The following is a 22601-nucleotide window of genomic DNA, read 5'->3' on the forward strand; positions in this document are numbered from 1 at the left end:
TGTAAATAACAGATATGCATGCACTGTGGGAATGTCAGTTGTATCAGTGTGTATGAGTGATTTATACAAATAACAATTTAAATATCACTTGCAATTTTTAAAATTCTTTTATAGTGCATCTCCTCCCAGTGTAGCGTGTCAGAGTGGTTTAAATCATATTCATAAGGCACACATTATACATTGACAATAATTAATTCAAGTATGTAAATCAATGTACTGGGAAGGCGCACACCTCATCTTTACTAGTAGGTATTATATGTACAGAGTGCATGGCTGGGAGAAAAACAAAGTCAGGAATTAAAAAGCAACACAGTGCTTGGGTTTGTCTGAACTAATGAGACTTTATTTGTACCCAAAGAAACCAACCCTTTTTAGCAGCCTTATAAAAACAACAATTTGAGAAAAACCAATAAGTTTCTAAACCCATGCTTTGCAGTTTGCATAAAGGCCCTTGATGCCGGTTCATAGCTCACTGCTATAAGGATTGTAATTTATGAACTGCAAGTAATAAAAGGGCTTCTGTGTAAAAAAAGTAACCCCTTACCTCGCTACCTAAAAAAAAAATCTGTAATCTACATGTTACAGGATGACCCTCTATGCTACTTTATAAGTCAAAACTGTGACCAGGGTTAGACTGGCAATTCCCTGAAGGGTTTGTCTGACAGGCAAGTGTGTGTACTGTTTTTTTGGCTGTATGTGGGCCTGTTTTGTGCTCTGGTGGGTTGTTTTTTTTTACTGTGGATTTCCCTGATATTATCACAAGCACTGCCCGCAGGAAGCACATATTCATGCATTCCCCCATACCTTGCAAAACATCTATATTTCATGTCTGTGCAAGTTCAAAACTGCCCCAATTTGCAAGTGTACTTTTTTTTTTTGCTACCCGATTCTCTACTAGGACCACTTTTATTTTGGTGCCCAAGCCTATTTTCTGTCTCAGTCTGACCTTGACTGTGACTAAACAAAACAGATCCCTCCAGCAAGTGCATTAGCTACCAAAGTTCTCTTACCTTTATTATTTCTCCCTGATATTTACTGGTTGCACAAAGCTCTCTTCAGCAGGTGCCTTAACATCATAAGATATTTTACAACCAATTAAGCCAGAAAAGATTTACTGTCACAGTTCTCCTTGTTGCCAATTTCTTTGTGGCAGAGCTTTTAAAAAACAAAAGTAGAAGTTGACTTTCAGACTGCTTTTCATGACTCCACCCCTTTTTGTTACTATATCTTGATCCCCAATTTATGGGATTCTAGAGTAAAGTTTTTCCAAATTCCAGCTCTGGTTGAAGAGCAGTGGTATCTGCATATATCTTGTAGAATACAGAAGTTGATTGAAGTTTCTCAGTCCAGGCGCCCTCCACAGACAAAGGTGAAATGTTCCCTAATAATAGCTTGATGGTGGTGATTTGTATCATCTTTTTTTTTTAAATGTGTTTAATTGGCATTTCAATAAAATACGTACAACATCATATTCAATGGTGCAGATCATCATCACATTTGTAACACAAAAAAAATGTGCATTTCTGCAAACCAAACCGAACAGTCAGAGTGCAACTTGCTGTCTGAAGCAATGCAAGAATATTACCCATTGGCAGTTCACAAGGAGAAGTTAGGGGGTAATCTGTTTACTGTGCATTGGGTATTTATTCATATTATAATTGGGGTATGGGTATTGTTAACCGGGGTCTGGGTATTGTTAACCGCCTTAGTTACACGGGCCGTGTAACTAAGGCGGTTAACAATACGTTTGCATACTTTGGCCGCAAAGTCGGCTGCCAAAAACGCGGCCCTGCCGGCCGTCCCGTTGAGCAGCATTGGTCGAAAGTTTGAGGCGTCCTGTAGCAACGCATGCCAACGATTTACAGCACGAGGCGTGCCGTACCATTTTCTGCTAACCTGTCATTTGTTTACCAATTCGGCCTTTGCTGTCACCTGAGCTCTACCCTGGCCTGTATCCTTGTTACCCCGAGGGACTGCGGTGTTTCCCCCCCGCCTGAGATGTGGAGGTCGGTCACTCATTAACTTCTTCGGGGGGGGGGGGGGGGGGGGGGAGTGACCTGCGGGCCACCTGTGGACTTTGCAACTCGGTGTGCAACATGTGCCAGCCGTCACGCGGAGTGCACGTGCACAGCGGCGACCCAGGCGTGCGCGCTCTGACGCAGCTCGGGGTGCAGAGCGGAGTGCTGCTTCCGCACAGCTCGCGCTGCGCTGGGCGCACTTAAAAGACGCACGGTGCTGAACTGCTAAGGCCCTATATAGAGTACTGATCGCTGCGTATTTACATATCACAGACACACTCCAGACTCACACAGCTCACTTTGCAGGCGCACCCTGCCTGTGGCGCTGGAACCATTTTCGGAATGGAGTGCTGGGTAGTAACGACACCGCAGGGCAGGGGAGAGGATGTGGTCTGTCGGCTAAAATGCCGACTTTGGTGCTGGAAACCAGGGTTCGAGCCTCGAGGTCGCGTCCACACCCTGTGATTCTTCGCAAATCACGTAATCTCCCCGTGCCTGAATGTGTAATGTAAATACGGTGCTATGTAAAGCGCTCCAATACCTTCGGGTTGAATTCGCGCTATATAAATATGCAACAAAAAAAAAGGCATAGAGTATATGTGGGAGTGTTTCTTTGGAAAAAAAAAAACACATCAGATGCTGCCAGTGAGAAACCTAAACTATTTAAAGTTTTATGGGGGTGCCACAGCACCTTCCCAGTGCCACTGCAGGCACACGCACCTCATATGGGACTTGCACACTCATTGCATGCTTACACACTCCTGTCTCCCAAAGTAAACAGGCCCACTGTACATACAAAGCTCAGAGTGCAGGTACACTTGGTGCAAATACACAGCTCACTCTGCAGACACCCCCAATGCATATAGACTGCTTAAAGACCCTGTGGCATATTTATCAAATAGCTGTGCAACGCATTGTTGTGCAAGGGCAATGCAACTACTAAATTAGATTTATCAAGCCACATAAGTCCACCTTGCTAGTCTTGATACATCTAGAGTAACATAACACAGCACAAATCGATGTTTGTGTTACTCTGCCCCAGGGAGGCATTCCTTGGGTGGAGCGTGGGTGTTCCCACGCATCCACCCATGGATTTTGGCACATTCCAAGATTTACCATTACTGGTAGACCTGGGAATGCGTCAAAATGCTACCTCTCCCCAGGTGAGGCGCAAGGAGGAGAAATATCTTTATTTCTCCTTGTTATTTCCTCTTTCTATGTGTGTGCTGCATTCAGCAACACACAAGGAAAGAGGAAAATGCCATAGAGGATTGTTTTTGTGCAGAAGGGTGTCCCTTCTTGCTCAAAATAATCCAGCCTGCAACACAGGCACCCTTACACCATGGTGCAAGGGTGCCTGCGTTGGCGCTAGGCAGCACATTGTGCGCCAGCGCAGGTAAAATACAGGAATGCGCTATATAATGTAAAATACGGTGCATTCTTGCCCTATCATGCAGGGCATTGGAGCAAGGGAACTTGGTGCGCTGCACTGCTTGAGTTTTAGATAAATGTGCCTCCGAGTGCAAAGCTATAGTGCACAGACATACCCTAATACACTACATGCACAGCGCAGTCAGTGCATCAACTCACACATTTTCCAATACAAAGATGCCCCATGCATATGCACAACTCCGAGTGCAGACACTTGCAATGCTCCTAGATAACACAGGCACACTCTGTGAACATGTACAGTTCAGTGCACACAAGCTCGGTGCACATCAAACGGCCCCAGAGCAGAGCTGCAGCAGCATTTTTTAGGTCTCGCCTGACCCAGCGCATGCGCTGGTCTGGCGAGACTTATTGAGAGGGCTCCAAAAAGTGCTACCAGGCCAGCCTAGAGCTACAGTGCAGGAGCGCGGGCGCGCGCGCCGCGCTTTACCGCGATTACTTTCACTTTCACGGCCGCTTTGCATAGCCAATAGGTCTCGCTTTTGGGACCTTATAAGTATTTAGTTATGCAACTGTTGCATGGCTAAACACTTATAAGGTCCCAAAAGTGAGACCTATTGGCTATGCCAGTGCTTGTTTCTGGATGGAACACGTTTTCTTCTCCTACTCACGCAATAGTGTACTAGTGGGCCAGGCCCGGTTCTAGAGGGTGGGCCGGGTGGGCCAGGCCCACCCAAACATGAGCCTGGCCCACCCAAACATGAGCCTTGGCCCTCGCAGTAAATCTGCCACCGATGCACAACAACATTAAAAAAAAAATCAGATAACTGGTGATTTATGATCCGCTGCAGAGCAACCATTTGTCTGTTGGTAGTTTTTAAATGCTGATAAACAGAATTTTATGGGAATAGCTCGGTGGGTTACTGCCTTTGTCACAGATATCCTTGTGTTACTTGCAGTTCAGAAGTTACTATCCTAACACAGGACAGTGATCTATGAACTGTCATCAAAGAGCTGCATGCAAACTTCACTTTTTGTGTTGTGATATAGTTAGAACTTCTCCAGTCTTTCATTATTCTAATTTTGCTAAAAAGAGTTTGTTTGGGCAGTTATACATTTTTATCAGTAAAGCCAACCCCCAACCTCTGGAGTACTCTTTAAATCCGGAGTTTGTGCTTCTCAAGACCAAACCCTTGTACGATATATTGCCCTCTTGTATGGATGACATGTGATTTCTACACCTTGTAAACCCCATTGCCTTATGTGACATTCCCCGTAGACTGATTTATTGTCTCTGTATAATGTGTGCATGATGTAAAGTACTGTGACACCCTACACTTTTATGAGTAGCGCGATACAACAAATGAAATGGATATGAGAGAGGGGCAACGGAGAGATGCGGGGCACTGGTGGAGGGTGGTAGTGAGGGAATCCGAGGAGGAGGTCAAGGGGAGGGGGGAGCTACAGAGAGATGAGGGGCACTGGTGGAGGGTGACAGTGAGGGAATCCGAGGAGGCGGTCACTGGGTGGGGGTGGAGCTATGGCGAGATGAGGGGTGCTGTCGGACGGTGACAGTGAGGGAATCCAAGGAGGAGGTCACGGGTGGGGGTGGAGCTATGCAGAGATGAGGGGCATTAGTGGAGGGTGACAGTGAGGGAGTCAGAAGAGGTCACAGGGTGGGGGAACTACAGATAGATGAGGGGCACCAGTGGAGGGTGGCAGTGAGGGAAGCAGAGGAGGAGGTCACAGGGTGGGGGAACTACAGAGAGATGAGGGGCCCTGGCGGAGGGTGGCAGTGAGGGAATCTGATCAGGAGGTCACAGGGTGGGGGGAACTACAGAGAGATGAGGGGCACCAGTGGAGGGTGGCAGTGAGGGAAGCTGAGGAGGATGTCATGGGGCAGGGGGAAACTACAGAGAGATGAGGGCACTAGTGGAGGGTGGCAGTGAGGGAATCTGAGGAGGAGGTCATGGGATGGGGAAACTACAGGAGAGATGAGGGCACTAGTGGAGGGTGGCAGTGAGGGAATCTGAGGAGGAGGTCATGGGATGGGGAAACTACAGGAGAGATGAGGGCACTAGTGGAGGGTGGCAGTGAGGGAATCTGAGGAAGAGGTCATGGGGTGGGGGAGCTACGGAGAGATGAGGGCACTAGTGGAGGGTGGCAGTGAGGGAATCTGAGGAGGAGGTCATGGGGTGGGGGGAGCTACGGAGAGATGAGGGGCACTAGTGGAGGGTGGTAGTTAGGGAGTCTTAAGGAGGAGGCCATGAGGGGGAGGGGCTACGGAGAGATGAAGGGCAATGTTGGAGGGTGGTAGTTAAGTTATCTACGGAGAAAGAGGTCATTGGTGAGGCGCCAAAAAAGACTTCCACACCAGTACTAAAGCTGGCCCTGTCATGGCCTTTCTGTTTTCGTTTATTTAATTAACAGTCAGGTGATTAGGACAACGGGGAGCATACTTTAAAGTGTGTGCTAATTACATTCACTGCTATATTCAGTGTTTTAAGTTTGAAGGTGATTTTACTATTGTTTTCTACTGGGAATAATGGAAGAGGAACTGAATGGTGGCTGATATTGGGCTGGGGCCCAAGGTCAGCTGTGAGATAAGGTGCAATGGAGAGGGGTGGTAGAAATGTGGATAATCAAGCCTGTAAGGGAGCGCGCTACAGAATCAGGGGTCAGGTGGAGATAGTAATGAAGAGGGTTTCTCCCTGAAGGCTCGCACAGAGGGAGCCCGAGTAGTGTCACTTGCCTGATACTCCCACCTAAGAAACCTCCTCTTCCCATCAAAGGGACATTACATGGAAAAAAACACTTTTTGAGAGTGATAACATATAGAAAGAGACTTGGAAAAGAGTGCGTTTTACTGGGCCTTGTAAGACTAAGGAGAGATAAAGGAGGGCCCAGAAGCAGGCCTGGCTAGATATATAAGCGATAAATCAGGCCAACAGTGGCCCACCCGAATGCACCCTTGGCCCAACCAAATAAAAATTCCTGGAGCCGGGCCTGTAGTGGGCTTTAGTGAGGGTGTGTGAATGCCTCACTGCTGAGTTTGCCTATTACCTGTGTGAATCTTGGAGAGGATACCTGTTCATATGGAGGGTCACATCATCCTCTGCGATCCCCCCTCTTCACATGGCCTCTTCCTCTCTGTTCTTGCAATCACAGCCCCTTATATGGGTTTTCTATTTATTTCCTTTTTTTCAGATGGCAGTTCCTGATCTGCTGGAGGCCGCAGCTGGTGCAGATATTCTGGTGTTTGTCGTGCCGCATCAATTCATCGGCAAACTGTGTGACCAGCTGAAGGCCCATGTGAAGAAGGACTGCATAGGCGTTTCACTCATTAAGGTAGAGGCCGCGGGGCAACTTTGAAGAGATTGCGCAATGGCACCTGCTGTCCGGTCGCATGGGTGACTACTGCCCTATAAGAGCTCTGGATGCGACTCAGTTAAAATAAGGGTGGATGGTATGGATAACCTGGCCATATAGTAAGAGTTGATCATGTCTTTCCCCCAGTGAAGAGTGCAAGAGGGACTGGATAGAGACTAATCACTGGGTAATTGAGTCTGTTCCCCATTGTTGAGTTTACTGAAGAAGAAAGGTGCCTGGAGGCCACAAAAGAAACAAAGGACTCCCACTTTAAATGCATCATGCATGTCACAGGGTGCCTTAGAAGCAGGAGTCAGAGGGTTTTGAGCTTTATAGATGAGATATTATTGTTTGACCATGTAACTGACAGCCTACGTTACCGAAGGGACATAATGAGCCTCTGGTCGTACTAACCTAACTCTCGTTTTACAGCGACACCTTTGAGTAAGTACATTTACCTCGATTTAACATTGACATTCCGTAAGAATAGAATATCTGCTTTTTTAAGTGGGTCACCGGGTGAAGTTACAGTGCTCCTTAGTGCTGGGCAGTCATTGTCAGTGGGTGTTAGAGATGGAGGAGTGAGTCAAGAGGGCTTGATGCTTTCTCCCTAGACATTCCATGGAGGTTTTCACCATTACAATAGGCAGATCACTCGCCCAGTATTTCTATAACTTGGGGTGCACTAAGCTGGCTACTTGCTCATTCCACACTCCTCCACCGCCAAGAATTTGATTCTTTCTTGATCTGTTGATTCAGTGGGAAGGCCTGGCCCATCAAGGCTGTACTGTGTTTAGATATAGGTGTCAAGAGGTTTGAATAGGAGCAGAAGGTGTGCCAGACTGGTGCTCGAGTACTCCTGGAGTTAGGTTCTTCGGGTTGGTGGGAATTTAAATTGTGCTTGTAGCGCATGTGGCACCGATCAGCCGATCGCTTGGAGCAGTGCTAAAAGCTGTCTTACTCCAAGCCTACTGACCACAGTTCCTGATTAAGCAGATACTTCACACAGAGATGGGCAGGCCACTCTCCTTTCAATGCTGTCCGCCTGTGTGTGGCAGTCAGAATTGTTCCCTATTGTGTGATCTGAAAGGCAGGCATGCTTTGGTGTTGCTTTGTGCTCTTGCATGAAGGATATGTTGGCGTTAGTAGTATATTAATCCATGGCAGGGCTTTTCTTCCAGGGGGTGGACGAGGGTCCAGAAGGCTTGAAGCTGATCTCCGACATCATTCGTGAGCGACTAGGCATAGAGATGAGTGTTTTGATGGGTGCAAACATCGCAAACGAGGTGGCAGACGAGAAATTCTGTGAAACGACAATTGGTAAGAAGCAGGGTGGCCCGATGATCCCAGAAGAGTGCTTATGGACTGACATGAGGGTCATAGGGATACAGAGGGGGGAGAAACTTGGTCAGTGGTTGCAACCGAAGGGCATAAACAGTAATGGAAATGACACGAGTGGTTGGGTATGGGAATTCCACTTGGGCTGGTGTACATGAATGACAGCTTAGAATGGGGCTGGTGCCGTCAGCTTGGCCTTTTGCAGCGTGAGCAGCTTTTTTGTTTGCTTTGTCAGGTTCTAAGAACAAAGAACATGGGAAAATCCTGAAAGAGCTGCTGCAAACTCTGAACTTTCGGATAACTGTAGTGGAGGAGGCAGACACTGTAGAAATATGTGGCGCCCTGAAGGTGAGCGAGCCAACTGGAGCTCTAATATGGATTATTGGTTGTGCTTATGAGCCTTGGGCTTCGCTTGATGGAGAGTGTGCCTTGCTTTTATTCTGTTTTTACATCATACAGTACATTCAGATTTTTTGTTGTGTTTAGGGGTTTCTCTCATGTTCCTGCTCAGCCTTGTATCAACTGAGTAATATGTTTTTTTTCGTTTCGTTTTAAAGTCAGCCAGTTTCACCGTATTTTGCCCCTTACATGAGTGCTGATATAATTAATTGCCAGACAAATGAAACTTGCCTACTGATGTTGTGTTCAAAATTGAGGATTAAACTCTAAACAGGTTTTTAAAGAGGTTTATGAGTAACAATCGTTATGACACGTTTTTATTCCACTGTGGCTTTTTCAAGGCTTATTTTCTCCCTATGTCTCTTACATGAATCTCACTTCTATCTAGTGATCGCTTTTCATTCCTATGTGCTTACATCCCTGTGCTTTCGCCAATCAGTTTTCGTAATAAAAGTGATGAAGTTCTTCTGCCAGTAAATAGTAGCAGTGCTGGATCCTTTCTGACTGCTTCTGTGCATGTGCTGCATGTGTGGTGGGTCGAGTGATCAACTACTTAACACCTTACTTCTGACTGCAGCAGTCTTTTCGTTGCGTTGAGAAACTCAGTCATGTGTGTAAGTACAAAGAAAATTTCTCAAAACATTTGGGAAGGACAGGCGGGCTCCCCGAAGCGACACTTATCCCTTAACCGGACAGACTTTTCCCGAGAGAGTGCCTGGGATTGGTGGTGCGAGCTCCTAATTGGCGATGTGTACGGATGTGATAGAGACGATGCTGGGTTGCGGGGCGTAGGGAGGAGACGAGGTGTAGGGCCGGAATTCATAGGTCTGAATGAAGGTCCTTCTGCTATACCTCTCAATATGGTGCGAGAGGCACAGATCACACCGAAGGTATACAGAGTGCTGGATTTAAAAAGGCCGCCCTGCCAGCATTGGAGGGAAAGGGTGGCTGGCAGGGAAAGGAAATGAGTCCATGGAATTTGGTGGGAACTATTTACTCCATAATGTGATGCCAATATAATGTGATGTATTGCTATATCTTACTTCTATCAGTGGTGGTGAAATAACTATGCTACTGTAATGATGCTCTATGCTCGCAATGTCGGTTGGAATGTTCTTTGTTTGAATCAAAAAACAATAAACAGAAGTTTAAAAAAAAAAAAAAAAAATTCTCAAAACATGAAGCTGAACGTGCTCCATTAGCATTAAAAATAGACTTCTATGATTTAATAAATTGCAACTTTCCTGCCTATAGTAAAACTTGGTGCTTACGCCAAGAGAGGAAAGGAGAATGTAATTTATTGAGCAAAGTCATTAATCCACAGATGAAGGTTTGTGAAGTTTGCATTTTTTGGCCTTCAAAAAGTTTGCAACAGTTGACGGTTTGCCTTCACCCATGCAAAGGATTTTCGTGCATAGCAAGTTCATTTTCCACAGATTGTGGGATCATTTTTATTCTAGTTGACCCCAGGCAAACTGGGAAATCTGTGCAGGGGTTTTCTCTGCAGGTTTTGTGTTTGAAGAACGTTTCTACGCGGAATGGTACTGCACTTGAGAGGAACACTAATGCAAAGTATACCTTATCCTTATTCAGAACCATTGTGTTAGTGTGAAATAAGATATTCGCAATATAAATCGTGCAAAGCAAACTTGTTTGCAACTTTAGCAAAGTTTTCCAAATACTATTGTGATCGCAAAAAAAAACCTTCACATTTTCTCACATCCTTCTGTAGCATACAGAATGCTTCATAAAATGATGGCACATGGGATACCCTAGAGGAGGGTCAAATATTGTTTGAGCGAAAAGGTCTATAGTCTCTTTTTTTTTCTTTTTTTCTTTTATTGAGAATTCATGTTACATTATAGCAATACAATATGAATACATTTTGACTAAATAAGAAAACTAAATGAGATATAAGCAAATTACAGAAATAGCAATGAAATATGGATAAAGCAAGAACAAGGCATGTAGAGGTCGGTTGACGAATTACATTTCTAGTATCTGATTGAGATTGGAGGTTGTAAATCATGGAATGGTGTGGCGTAAATATTGATATTGAAATTGAGATGCGTATAATAAACATAGTGCCGGCTACCACAATCAGAGGAAGAAAGAGAGAGAGAAAGAAGGTATAGCTAATGAAGGTATAAGTATTAGAGTATAAACGTAGCCATATTCTGAAAATCAGTAAGATTACGACAATCTACTAGTGCGCCAAACGGCCACTGGTGCCCAAATCTTCAACCCCAATTCTCTTAATTTTTTTCCCTTAAGTTGATACAGAGCCGCCTCCACATTATGTATACCCAGTAATCTGGATAGCCACATTTGAAAGGTTGGGACCTGTGTATCTTTCCAAGCTGCTGAGATTAAGATTCTGAGTACAGCAGTAGAGATAAAAATTAGGGCTTCAGTCTCAATATTTAATTTCAATTGACTTTGACATCCGATAATCATGAGTGTCGGAGACAAGGTTATCTGAGCATCCAGCAGTCCTGACCAGAATGATTCGATCTCTATTTTAATTGATTCTAGTTTCTCGCACTTGTAGAACATATGAATAATGTCGGCTGGGCCTTTACAGCTTCTGGGACAATTGCTATTCTCCCTCTTGCCCCAATCATGAAGTTTAGAGGGGGTGTAATAGAGATTGAATAATGTTTTGAAATGTTGAGCTCTTAAATTGGAGGAGCGTAGGAATCTTCTATCCATTTCAAGGGCTCTATCCAGGTCAATATCCGGATCCTCCAACTTTGCAGCCCAGGCTGCCTCGGTTTTACCGATATCGTCCTGGGATTCCTGCAAAAACAGCCTGTACACACCGGTAATTCTAGGATTGCCGACCTTCAGATAATCCAATAACTTACATCTCTCCCTTAAGACGATTCGGGGCCTTATTGATCTGATAGTACTGACCACCTGAGCGTATTTATAATCTTGTATACCCTGAAGCGAGTGCCTTAGTCTTAATTCTTCCAGAGTTCTACACTCATCCCTAAGAATAACTTGCCCCAGTGTCAGGATACCTTTTCCTGCCCAGTGTCTCCAGGACCCATCATTGCTTAGATTGGGAAAGAATTCCAGAGTGGGGTATGGTAATTATATTTGGAGATTGAAAATACTTTCTGAGCTGCTGCCCAGACCCCCCATATTCCTTCGAGTGTCTTAAGTCTCGACTTACTATAATATTTCCTTTCAGTTCTCCTTAGTAGAACACCAGTAGCCTTACTGCCAAGTAGTAATTCAAAGATAGATGGGATCGTGTCTTGCCTTCTCGGGAGGTTTGAGCTTCTTCCCACTGGTTCAAATAAGATAGCCATCTGCGTAAGAAGACAAGACCAATGATAGTATCTAACGTTTGGCATTCCCAGACCACCCCTTTCCTGAGGTAGTAATATGTGTTTCAAAGATCTTCTGACCGTACCATATTGCCACAGGAAATTCATAAAGATGGATTCTATTTCCTTAAAGATTTTCCCCTCTATTTTAAAGGGGATCGACCGGAATTTATATAACACCTTGGGGAGCATAGTCATTTTGATTACATTGGCGCGACCGATTATTGAGAGTTGTAGGGTGTCCATTCTTTTCAGATTCTCCTTCATGGATTCCATGAGAGGGATGAAGTTGTCTCTAATTATTAGCTCCGGCTGTGCGTTGATCGTTATCCCCAAGTAAACCACAGAGTCAACAAATCTGGCGTCTAGCTTGTTTATGTTCTTGGAGCAGAGTACCTGTGTCTTGCCCACATTTAGACGATAGCCAGATTGTTCGCCAAACTTACTCGTGGTACCCACTACTTCTCGCATAGCTGTTTCGGGATCAGTAGTAATGACAGCAAGATCATCGGCATATGCCAAAATTTTTGTTTGAAATCCATTCGTAACTACTGGTTTAATTACTGTGTTGTTGATTATTTGGCGTATTAGGGGGTCGATGTATAGTGCGAATAATATGGGTGAGCATGGACAACCCTGCCTTGTCCCCCTCGTGATAAAGATCTTATCTGAACTCTCGCCCATCATTTGAATTTTCACTGGGGTGGCATACATGGCTTGAATAGCGTTCATAAACCTTGGTCCAAACCCCAATTCGACGAGCACACTCCACAGGAATTCCCATCTGACGCGGTCGAAAGCTTTCTCCGCATCTAGGAGGATCATTGCGACCCCTCCTTCCCCGGCAGCATGGATATCAAACAGCGTGATAGCTCGTCTGATATGATCTGTGGTTCCCCTACCAGGAATAAAACCGTGCTGCCAAGGGGAGACCAGGGACCCAACGATCCGTCCTAGGCGGGTTGCCAAGATCTTAGCATATCATTTATTATCGGCATTTATTAAGGATATGGGTCTGTATGAGCCCGGATTTTCCGTGGGCTTACCTTTTTTATGGAACACCACTATATTGGTGTTCATCCATGACTCAGGGATTAAACCTGTATTTATAACCCCATTAAAAAGGTCTAGCAAAAGTATTGATGTTTCTTCAAAAAAGCTTTTGTAAAGCTCGATTGGTAGACCATCGGGGCCTGCGGCCTTCCCTGCTGCTAGATCTTGTAAGGCATCTGAAAGTTCATCCATAGTGATGGGTTGTTCTAGATTTTCTCTATCGTTATGGGCCACTTGATCCCTGATCCTGTCCACTCAACCAATGGCTCCACTCTCACCACATCTTCCCGATACAGTATTTGATAATATCTCTTGAAGACATCTATAATGTCCTTTGGCTGCTCATAAATCCTGCTGAGCTCTGCTATGCGTGGGATAATATTTTTTGACGTCGCTTGTCTAATACGTAATGCCAATGCTTTCCCAGCTTGCTCCCCCGTCTCATAAATATTCCTTCTCTGTGTTTGGTATTCAGCAGCAGCTTTTTCGGCTAATTGCTTTTGTATCTCAGCTTTGATAGTACTCACTCTTTCTAAGCTTATAATGTCCGACCTTCTATCCAATATATCTTTCCTATGCTGTTCCTCCGCTGCTGTTAATTTATTCAGTAATTGCTCTCTTTCTAAGTTAAGTCGTTTCCAGTTACGAGAGGTGTAGCTGCTGGTTTCTCCCCTTAAGGCAGCTTTATAGCAGTCCCAGACAGAGTTTCGCGATGCACTATATCTGTTAGCATCAAAAAAGGCCTGTGACCAATTCTTCATATATGCTATATATGTACTATCAATTAAGAGCTTCTTATCAAAAGTCCATGGCCTCAATGGTTTAGCTGGTCTATTGAAAGCTATTGTTAATAACAGTGGATTATGGTCTGAGATTATTTTGGGTAATTTGCTGATTTCTACTGAGCTAATCTCAGTGGCGGTAATCATAAAATAGTCCAGCTTGGAGTATTTCTTAAAGGGGTGGGAAAAATATGTAAAACCTGAGTTCCCTGATTCTATGCTGCCCCAAACATCCCTCAAACCATGTGAATCCATCATTGAGCGTACTTCCCGATACACCCGGGGTTTACGCCCGGTATAGCCTATTCCCCCTTCGAAATCTGCAGCGATATTAAAATCCCCGCAAACCACTATAGGTACTGGCCAGGTTGCTAGCTCCTTCTCAATATGATTGAAGATATCGGGGTCGTCACTATTGGCCCCATATATGCTACAGATAGTAATACCAGAATTCATTTCGCATAATGCCCAGCGCCCCATGGTGTCAGCCTTGAATCGTTTAGCTCCCCCCAAACCGATCTTACCAATGATAGCAACCCCCCTAATGGTAGAAGTTTGGGAGGAGCAGTGTAAAGTCTCGAATCCCTTTATGTTTAACCAATGCCTTTTCCCCCATGGCAGATGGGTCTCCTGGATACATATGATATCTGTATGAGTAAATTTAACAAATTCCTCTAATCTTCCTCTTTTTTTCCAATCATTTAGGCCCCCTATATTCATAGAACAAATCTTAAGTTTAAGAAAAGGTCTATAGTGTCTACTGTAATCTCAATGACACAAACAGATACAGTGAGTTGAAGACTGAATATAAGGAATTCACCACTTAACTACTGTCTTTTTGCTCAGTCCAGAATCAAAGAAGTTGTTTTTTACCACTAGTATTCAATCTCTCATGCATCTTTTTTGGTAGAAGGTGAGATACAATCTAATGCCCCCTCACAGCCTAGTCTGGTTATTTTCTCTCATGTCCCTGCCTGGATACAAAAATCAAGAGATGACTGATCTGTGCAGCGAACACTGATTTTAGCAAATGAAGGGCTAGCAGACAGAAGTGTAGGGTTTTAGCACTCACGAAAGTAGTGCTGTTTCCATGACAGTCTTTTGTATGACCAGCTGCCAGTGCTGACTTGTATTTACAAACAGGCGATAATTGAGTTTGCACTGTGTCCAGCATACAATTTCTTGCTGGATCATTAAATCTGCCTGCCTTTGTTTACAGGCGAAAAATTAATTAAGATATCCCGTCAGGCAAGCCTATCTTTATTCTGAACGCTGACTTTTATGATGTTACCAGAGTTGGATCGCTAACTGAAAAGGAAAACAACATGCAAAAGCAAAATTATGGGTGAACAACACTGGGTGAGGGCTGGAAGCAAAACCAAGGCATAGGTGGGGGGATAAGCAAAACTAAGGGCTCAGGTGGGGGAGGAGCAACACACGGGGGGATCAAATGAAATACAGCAACATGTAGCTGGCAGGGAGAAAGGAAAGCACATGGGCGAGAAGACTACGTGAGGAGTGGGAGAGAAGCACATGGGTGACACGAATATGGAGCAAAAGACAGAAGCACACGGTCAGAGCTGAAAAACCTGCACTCATGTAGACTGCTTAAACGCAAAGAAAAAAGCATCACCTGAAGAAGCAAGCAGGTAAAGGATACAGTAATGCATCTATGCTTCAGGTGAGGGAATAACACAAAAGAGGAAGGAAAGCTCACGAATGCTAACGAAGAAGAACCAAGCAAATCGCAGAGTGACAGTGAAGCCAACCAATGGTAAGCAATGGGCAGGCTCTAAGCCCACTATAAGCTAACAATGTATTGCAGCAGACAGTGCATGCTCTGTTTTAAACGAGACCTAAAAATGAAAAGAAGCAACTTTCCTTCATCAAAACCAGTTTGAAACGCGAATGACAAAAACACCAAATGAAGGAACTTTTCTAAAAAATAATTAACAAGGACTTGGTTAATATATAACGTGAAATATTTTAACCTTACTTTTCGATGTTTAAAAAACAGAAGAATAAAATTAGAATTAAATTGTGATGAATTTAAATACCAATTTTCAGACCAGTTGTGTTGAAGGCATGGAGTAATGCAAGTAAGTCATTAATTGAATATATCCCTCCAGCAAACACTCTATGTCCATATTTATTCCGAAAGTTAGCCGTCGTAACACATTTTATTACCGTAGAAAGTTAGGCCGACAACAGTCAATCGAATATTGATATGCTGCTCGCTAACCATCACAACCCAAAGTCTGCAATGGAAACCTCGAAATCAGAAGGAAAAGTTAGTGAATCAGACTGGCACTGCAAGGCCATACCAATGGCAGTACGAACACTGTTGTTTTAACTCGTCTGTTTTTTTCTGTGAAGCTGCTTATGTTTATTTGGGACAGCCAATGGCAGAAAAATTGTACCTGTCTTCTGAAACTGCCTTTCTACACCACAATAACCTTTAATTAACAATAAAGTGCTGATGGATTTAGTCTCTCGTGGGCATGACCCACTGACATTTAATTAAAGATAAAACTGAAATTAAAAAAACGGGTAGAACCTAAAATTATCCTCTGAGATCCACTTGGACAGAGACAGATAAAGTAGTTACTGCGGTGTGCGTTTTAACAGCTCCAATACCAGTGTGGCTAATGCACCACGTAGTATCTTGATGCATCCTCACTGTATCCATTTGTATCATCCACCAGCTTACAGCACACTCTGGGGAGTCGAGTAGGACCTCACACCAGGGCTCAAGGAGTGAACCGAACACCACAAGGTTGATGGTTGTTGAAGCGGGATACAGTTTGTGCTGTGGCTAGAGATACAGAGGGACAGCATAACGAAGACTAGAGGGCAAAGGAAGGAATGCCATGATTGGGTTACAAATGCAGTAAATGGATTGAAACTGGCTGGTTGTGGAGAACAGAAGAAATCTCATGACACCCTATGAATGTTACATGGACCATTCGATGCCACCAACACTCACGGTGGCCACACCTCAGAAATAAGATGCTGTGAATTTGGGGGGGGGGTGGCAGGTCATGTATGATTGTGTTGAACCCAGTTTGTAAAATTGACCATAAGCGTAATAGCCAGTACTTATAAATGTCACATGAATTCTCTGCGATTTCCTTACATGTCATGATTCTGCACATATGAATAACCCTTGCATTCGATCTAGTTTCTTCTACATGTATGTGTCATGTCATTTGAGTCTTCCATCTTCCCCTCTGTAGAACATTGTTGCTGTGGGTGCCGGTTTCTGTGACGGGCTGGGGTTTGGTGACAACACCAAGGCAGCAGTTATTCGGCTTGGCCTGATGGAGATGATCGCCTTTGCCAAGCTCTTCTGCAAGGGCCCCGTCACGTCCGCCACGTTCCTGGAGAGCTGCGGAGTGGCCGATCTCATTACCACGTGCTATGGCGGCAGGAACCGTAAAGTAGCTGAGGCGTTTGCCAAAACAGGAAAAGTGAGCAGTGAACACTGTGTTATACACATAATTGCTGGAGAAGGCATGCGTGTATCAGTCTCTGTCAATATGTTCCTGTGTGTAAGGATAGCTGTACCTCTATATCCTGTCTCTTAGTACTCACCCGTATGACTCTGTACTTATGCCCATCTGTCTGCTTTTAAATGTGTGATTGTGTATCTGTGTGCATCTAATTGTACCTGACTGTGAGAGAGTGTGTATATATATATATATATATATATATATATATATATTATCTACTGGCGGTCGCCAGTAGATAGTTATAGTTAGGACCGTGTTTCCATAGGAAATCCGCAACATTCTATTTGGAATAACTTTGGCGCCGGTTGACGAATCCTCGCAAAATTTTCAAAATAGGTGGGGCGCTCCGCTCCTACCCTGAAAGTCTCGGGGGGATTCGTCAAGCGGGGGCTGAGAAAAAAGGGGGGTCCCAAAACGCGTTTTCCCCATGCATTTTCCCATAGGACCTTTAGTCCGAGCTACAGCCCGAACGGCTGAACAGAATTACTTGAAATTTGGCAGAGAGGTAGTCCTCAGGTCAGAGATGTGCCTTTTGCAGGTCTGGTGTAAGTCTGTTCAGTAGGTCCTGAGAAAATAGCATTTAAATCAATATATATATCTGTAAGCGCGCTCCGTGCACTTACGGTAAGCTTACCGTACGCGTACGATGCCGTGCCGTGCGCGAGCTCAATTCTGATTGGTGGTTACATGACTGTAAACATTCGAATCGGTCGAAATCAGAAAGTGTCGGCCGCCATTTTCTGTCTCTCGCACTGAAAAACAAAGGTGGATAACGTGAAAAGGGGGCAACGGAGAGAGTTGCAGACCCCCTAGCGTTTGTCAGAGGGTCCACGAAGGACCAAAAAGTACGAAAAATACATTTAATAATGTAAAAAATCGCGGAGTGCGCGTACGGTAAGCTTACAGTACGCGCACGGCAAAAAAAAAACAAAAAAAAAACGAAATAACAATCACATTTATTAAATAAATTGAAGGACCCGCAAGGGGAAAAAAAAAATTGTTACTGTGTAAAAAAAGGCGAGGCGCGCACGGTATGAACTGCGCAGGGTGTGCGCACGGTGAAAAACCAGAAAAAAAAATAAAAAATAAATACATAACTTAGCATTTAAAAAAACGTACAAATTCACTGAAAAAACCATAGGTTTCACACACGTTATAGTTAGGAATTAGCACTTAAAAAACCTTGCAAATTCACTTAAAAAACCATAGGTTACAAACATGTTATAGTTAGCTGTACATTTCACTCGTAAAAAACCAATGAAATTCCACGTTATAGTTAGATCAGGTAACTATAACTTGCGCGCCCACAATAAACTGCTGATGACGTCACATATTACATCACTCATGACATGGTCAGTGACATCACTCATCACATCAATGATGACATCTGAAATGACACATGGTAAAAAACCAATGAAATTCCACGTTATAGTTAGATCAGGTAACTATAACTTGCGCGACCGCAATCCACAATGTGTCATTTCAGATGTCATCATTGATGTGATGAGTGATGTCACTGACCATGTCATGAGTGATGTAATATGTGACGTCATCAGCAGTTTATTGTGGGCGCGCAAGTTATAGTTACCTGATCTAACTATAACGTGGAATTTCATTGGTTTTTTACGAGTGAAATGTACAGCTAACTATAACATGTTTGTAACCTATGGTTTTTTAAGTGAATTTGCAAGGTTTTTTAAATGCTAATTCCTAACTATAACGTGTGTGAAACCTATGGTTTTTTCAGTGAATATATATATATATATATATATATATATATATATATATATATATATATATATATATATATATAATCGAGAATGACTTTGACTCTTTGTGCCTTCTTATCTCTGGCTGCCTGATTTGGTGACTGTTCCGCCGGGGCTGTTTTTCTGTGCTCTACCAAGGTGTCTGCCTGTCTACCAGAGACTTAATCTGTTTGCCCTTATTGGCTGTCAGCATATGCCTTGTGATTGGTGCCTTTGTTTGTGTGTTGTCTGCATGTGATTGGTCCTACTCTGCCTCCCTGGGTCACCTGTCGCTACATCTTCCCCTCCACCCCCCCCGGGCCCTATATAATTGCTTGGTCATCTACATCTTCCTTTTTTTGTGGCAAAGAGGCCGGTATGCATTTTGTGATAAGGGAGAAGTAATGTTTATAGCAGTAGTGTTGTGTGGTATGCCCACTGATGATCGTATGCTCACGAGTAACCTCATCATGTGCTCCCTAGTCCATCGAGGAGCTAGAGCGGGAGATGCTGAACGGGCAGAAGCTGCAGGGACCGCAGACATCGGCCGAGCTCAACCACATCCTGAAGGCCAAAAACCTGGTGGACAAGTGAGTGTTCGTCTTCCTGCGCCTTCCTGCCCACAGCCACCCTACCACACATTCTCTATGCCCCCTGTTAGCTGCCTGGGTACTCACTGTCTGTTCGGCTATTGGTGTTCACACTGTTTTATCAGATAACTCTGAAGCCCTTTCTGTGCACAGGGTGTTCACTCACAGGATCATTGCAGGCTTTGTGTACACATTGTAGGCAAACGTTTATTGTAAGCTTTGTGCACACATTGTGAAGTCACATACTGACTGCAGGCTTTGTACAGTGTGGCCACAGTCTCAATGCATGCATTGTGTACATACTCCCATTGCAGGCTTTGCAAATAGTGTTTAGTCACACATTCGTTGCAGGCACACATTGTTGTCAAACACTCATTAATGGCTTTGCTGTCACTCAGAAACTCCAGTCTTTGTGTACACCATATTCGGTCAAATGCTTATTACAGGCATTGTGCACACGCGGTGGGGAGTCACACACTGATTGTAGGATTTAGACATGCAGTGGGCTGGGACCTAGATAGACTTTTGCTAATTTTCCCCATTTTTAAACTGACTTTAATGTATTAATGACAAGGCTGGTATTTGTAATCAATCAGGTAGCAACCCAAGTCGTTAATGTTTCAAATTACAGAGCTTAGACATTCTCATGCTGCATTTCTGAGCCAGCTGGGTTGCACGTGTACAGGCTTGGTGTGAGGGTGTGGAGTTCGTAACTATTCAGCCTACATGTGAAGGCACACCGCGTGCACATGTGCATTGGGCATGTAGGTACACTGTAGGTATGTTGGCTGCAAATGAAAGCGTATAGGTTGCAAATGTTGCACTCTGTGAAGAGACCTACCTTGCTTTTGTAGTTTGATAGTCGCATTGCCTGCGCATGCGCACTATGTTTTTTAGGGCACATAATTTGCCCAGGTAGAATCCACATGTGAGAGCACATGGCTTCTCTATGCACACTTTATATCCAAGACCATATACCTAACCAATGCACAGGATGTATTGGGTGGTGACATTTTACACTTTCATTAGACACATGCAGGCGCATACAGCTAAGACGTGATAGTAGGGCAGACTTGAAAACAATCCGCACCCACAGTGTGCAAGTGGGAGGGCGTGGCTTACGTGCATGTCCTACAGCTAAATTTCATGCTTTCTTACTTACGTATGCAGTGACAATGAGGCTCGCCTTGTTGGGTGCCCGTAAAGTCCCTACGCTTACGGAAGAGGACTCCAGGCCATGCACGAATGTGATCCCTGATCAGCACATCTACCAATGCTCATGTCAACTTCTCTCTTTGTTCATCTGCAGATTCCCGCTCTTCACCGCCGTGCACCAGATTTGCTACGAGGGCCGACCGGTCACAGAGTTCATCAAGTGCCTCCAGAACCATCCAGAGCACATATAGATGAAGAGTGGACCCGCAAGGTGCACTCATGGACAAAAGCAAAATGGCTTGCAAAGAGGGGAACTCTACTCGTCCTAGCCCAAAGCCTTCGGCCTGGCCCTCTTGGTAAAGGTTAGGGTCGCCACTTTCCAGAGATGCCCACTTCTGAGGGTTGCTAACGTTAGTCCACCTGCCTCTGCTAGAGGCCCTGTTTTCTCTTGCACATTTAAATGCCCTCTGGCAGCTACTTATTGGCTTATAAGTGAGTGGATCATCAGCTCACTGGTCTCTCAATCATATCTCAGCCCCACAGTGGCTGGAGCACATGCTTCGCAACCCGATTGACTGGCCTCTCTGTCCAAGTTCGTACACCTGACAAAGTGCACCTCATGGGAGCAATGCTGTTTGGCTGTGCGGAGTTACTTCCCTGGGGGACTCTCTAAATATATATGGGTACCAAGAGTTCTCATATACATTTGTGTCTGTCTCTTGGGCCTGACTGTCTCCATTTGAGCACCAAGGTCATCTCTCGACTTCCTCTTGAGTATCTCTGGTGCAAAATCGTGCAATTCTGTGCCCAACTAGTTCATTTTTCTTAACTTGCTTTCCTTCTCTTCTACAAGCCAGTGAAGATGGCACCCTGGGACAGGAGGGCGGTTCAGGAAGTGCTGCTGCTCTTATGGTGTTGGTAACACTGAGCATAAAGAATGGCTCAAGACAGTGGTGTTGTTCTCCTTCACTAATGTAATGTTTGCGTTTAATAAACTGTGGCATTAAAGGTCTGAAGTGAGCTGCCCTGAAGCAGCCGAGGGTGATCATCTGTCAAGTGTCTGGACTTTGGAAGGTGCTGGTTGAGAACTATTTCTTTATGGCAGTTTTGCAATGCAGTGCCACCTTTGAGGAATAAGCAACAATTTCTCATCTGGTATAGTTAGAGAAGACAGTTAGGCAGGCATGTGCAAGACATTACATGAGACTCTCAGTAGGTTTTTTGAAAAATGTGCACATGGCATCATACATTTAGCAACAAGTTGTGATAAGGAAAGACAAGATAAAAATAAAAGGAGAAAATTACAGTTGTGGCAGCACTGCAGGCAAAACAAATTTGTGTGAACAACCCGAATTGTACTTGGTGCTCAAGTGTGTTCGTGACACAACGGTGTGGCGACGCAAGTGACAATGTGAAATCAGCAAGGAACGGCGCAAGGTGAAATAAAGTGAAAATATATACAATGAAATCAGTGGTTCTGATCAAAAGTTCGCAATCTTTGGTAATCAATAAACAGTTATTTAGAGAACCACATGAAGTAAGCGCCATCAATTGCGCTGACAGGTCGACGGCGTTTCGAACCAGTGACTTTGGATCATCTTCAGGTCCGGGTTGACATAGTGAAGGCGGTGCTGGAAGGGCGCAGAAAGCCGTGTCGGTCTTTGCATCGGCGTAGCCAGGGAATCAGAGTATGAATTGGCAATTATTCCTTCTGAGGTCTAGAAATTCATGGAGAGGAGAAGCCGCGTCCGGGAGGACATCGGCGAGGATCGAGAGTAGATGGATGAAAGTCTAGTGAATAGAACTTCGTTCAGCTACGGGCGGCGTCTGAATCAGTCGTATCCCGCCACGGTCGTGTGCGGGATACGGCCAATTCAGACGCCGCCCGTAGCTGAACGAATCACAACTTA

The 22601-nt window shown here is 44.5% G+C and overlaps 1 protein-coding gene across 1 annotated transcript in view; it reads left to right on the forward strand.

Moving 5' to 3' along the window:
* GPD1 (glycerol-3-phosphate dehydrogenase 1) overlaps positions 1-21732 on the forward strand; it is a 97395-nt gene extending 75663 nt beyond the window's left edge. Inside the window, exons 3-8 of the mRNA XM_085600880.1 lie at positions 6615-6755; positions 7958-8096; positions 8350-8462; positions 16923-17156; positions 19430-19536; positions 20846-21732. Of these exons, the coding sequence (XP_085457006.1) occupies positions 6615-6755; positions 7958-8096; positions 8350-8462; positions 16923-17156; positions 19430-19536; positions 20846-20942 (831 nt within the window). The 3' untranslated portion in view covers positions 20943-21732. The remainder of the gene's footprint in view (positions 1-6614; positions 6756-7957; positions 8097-8349; positions 8463-16922; positions 17157-19429; positions 19537-20845) is intronic.
* The last annotated feature ends 869 nt before the right edge of the window (positions 21733-22601 follow it).

The sequence above is a fragment of the Triturus cristatus genome, chromosome 4_2 (genome assembly GCF_964204655.1).
Source record: "Triturus cristatus chromosome 4_2, aTriCri1.1, whole genome shotgun sequence".
Taxonomy (NCBI): Eukaryota; Metazoa; Chordata; class Amphibia; order Caudata; family Salamandridae; genus Triturus; species Triturus cristatus.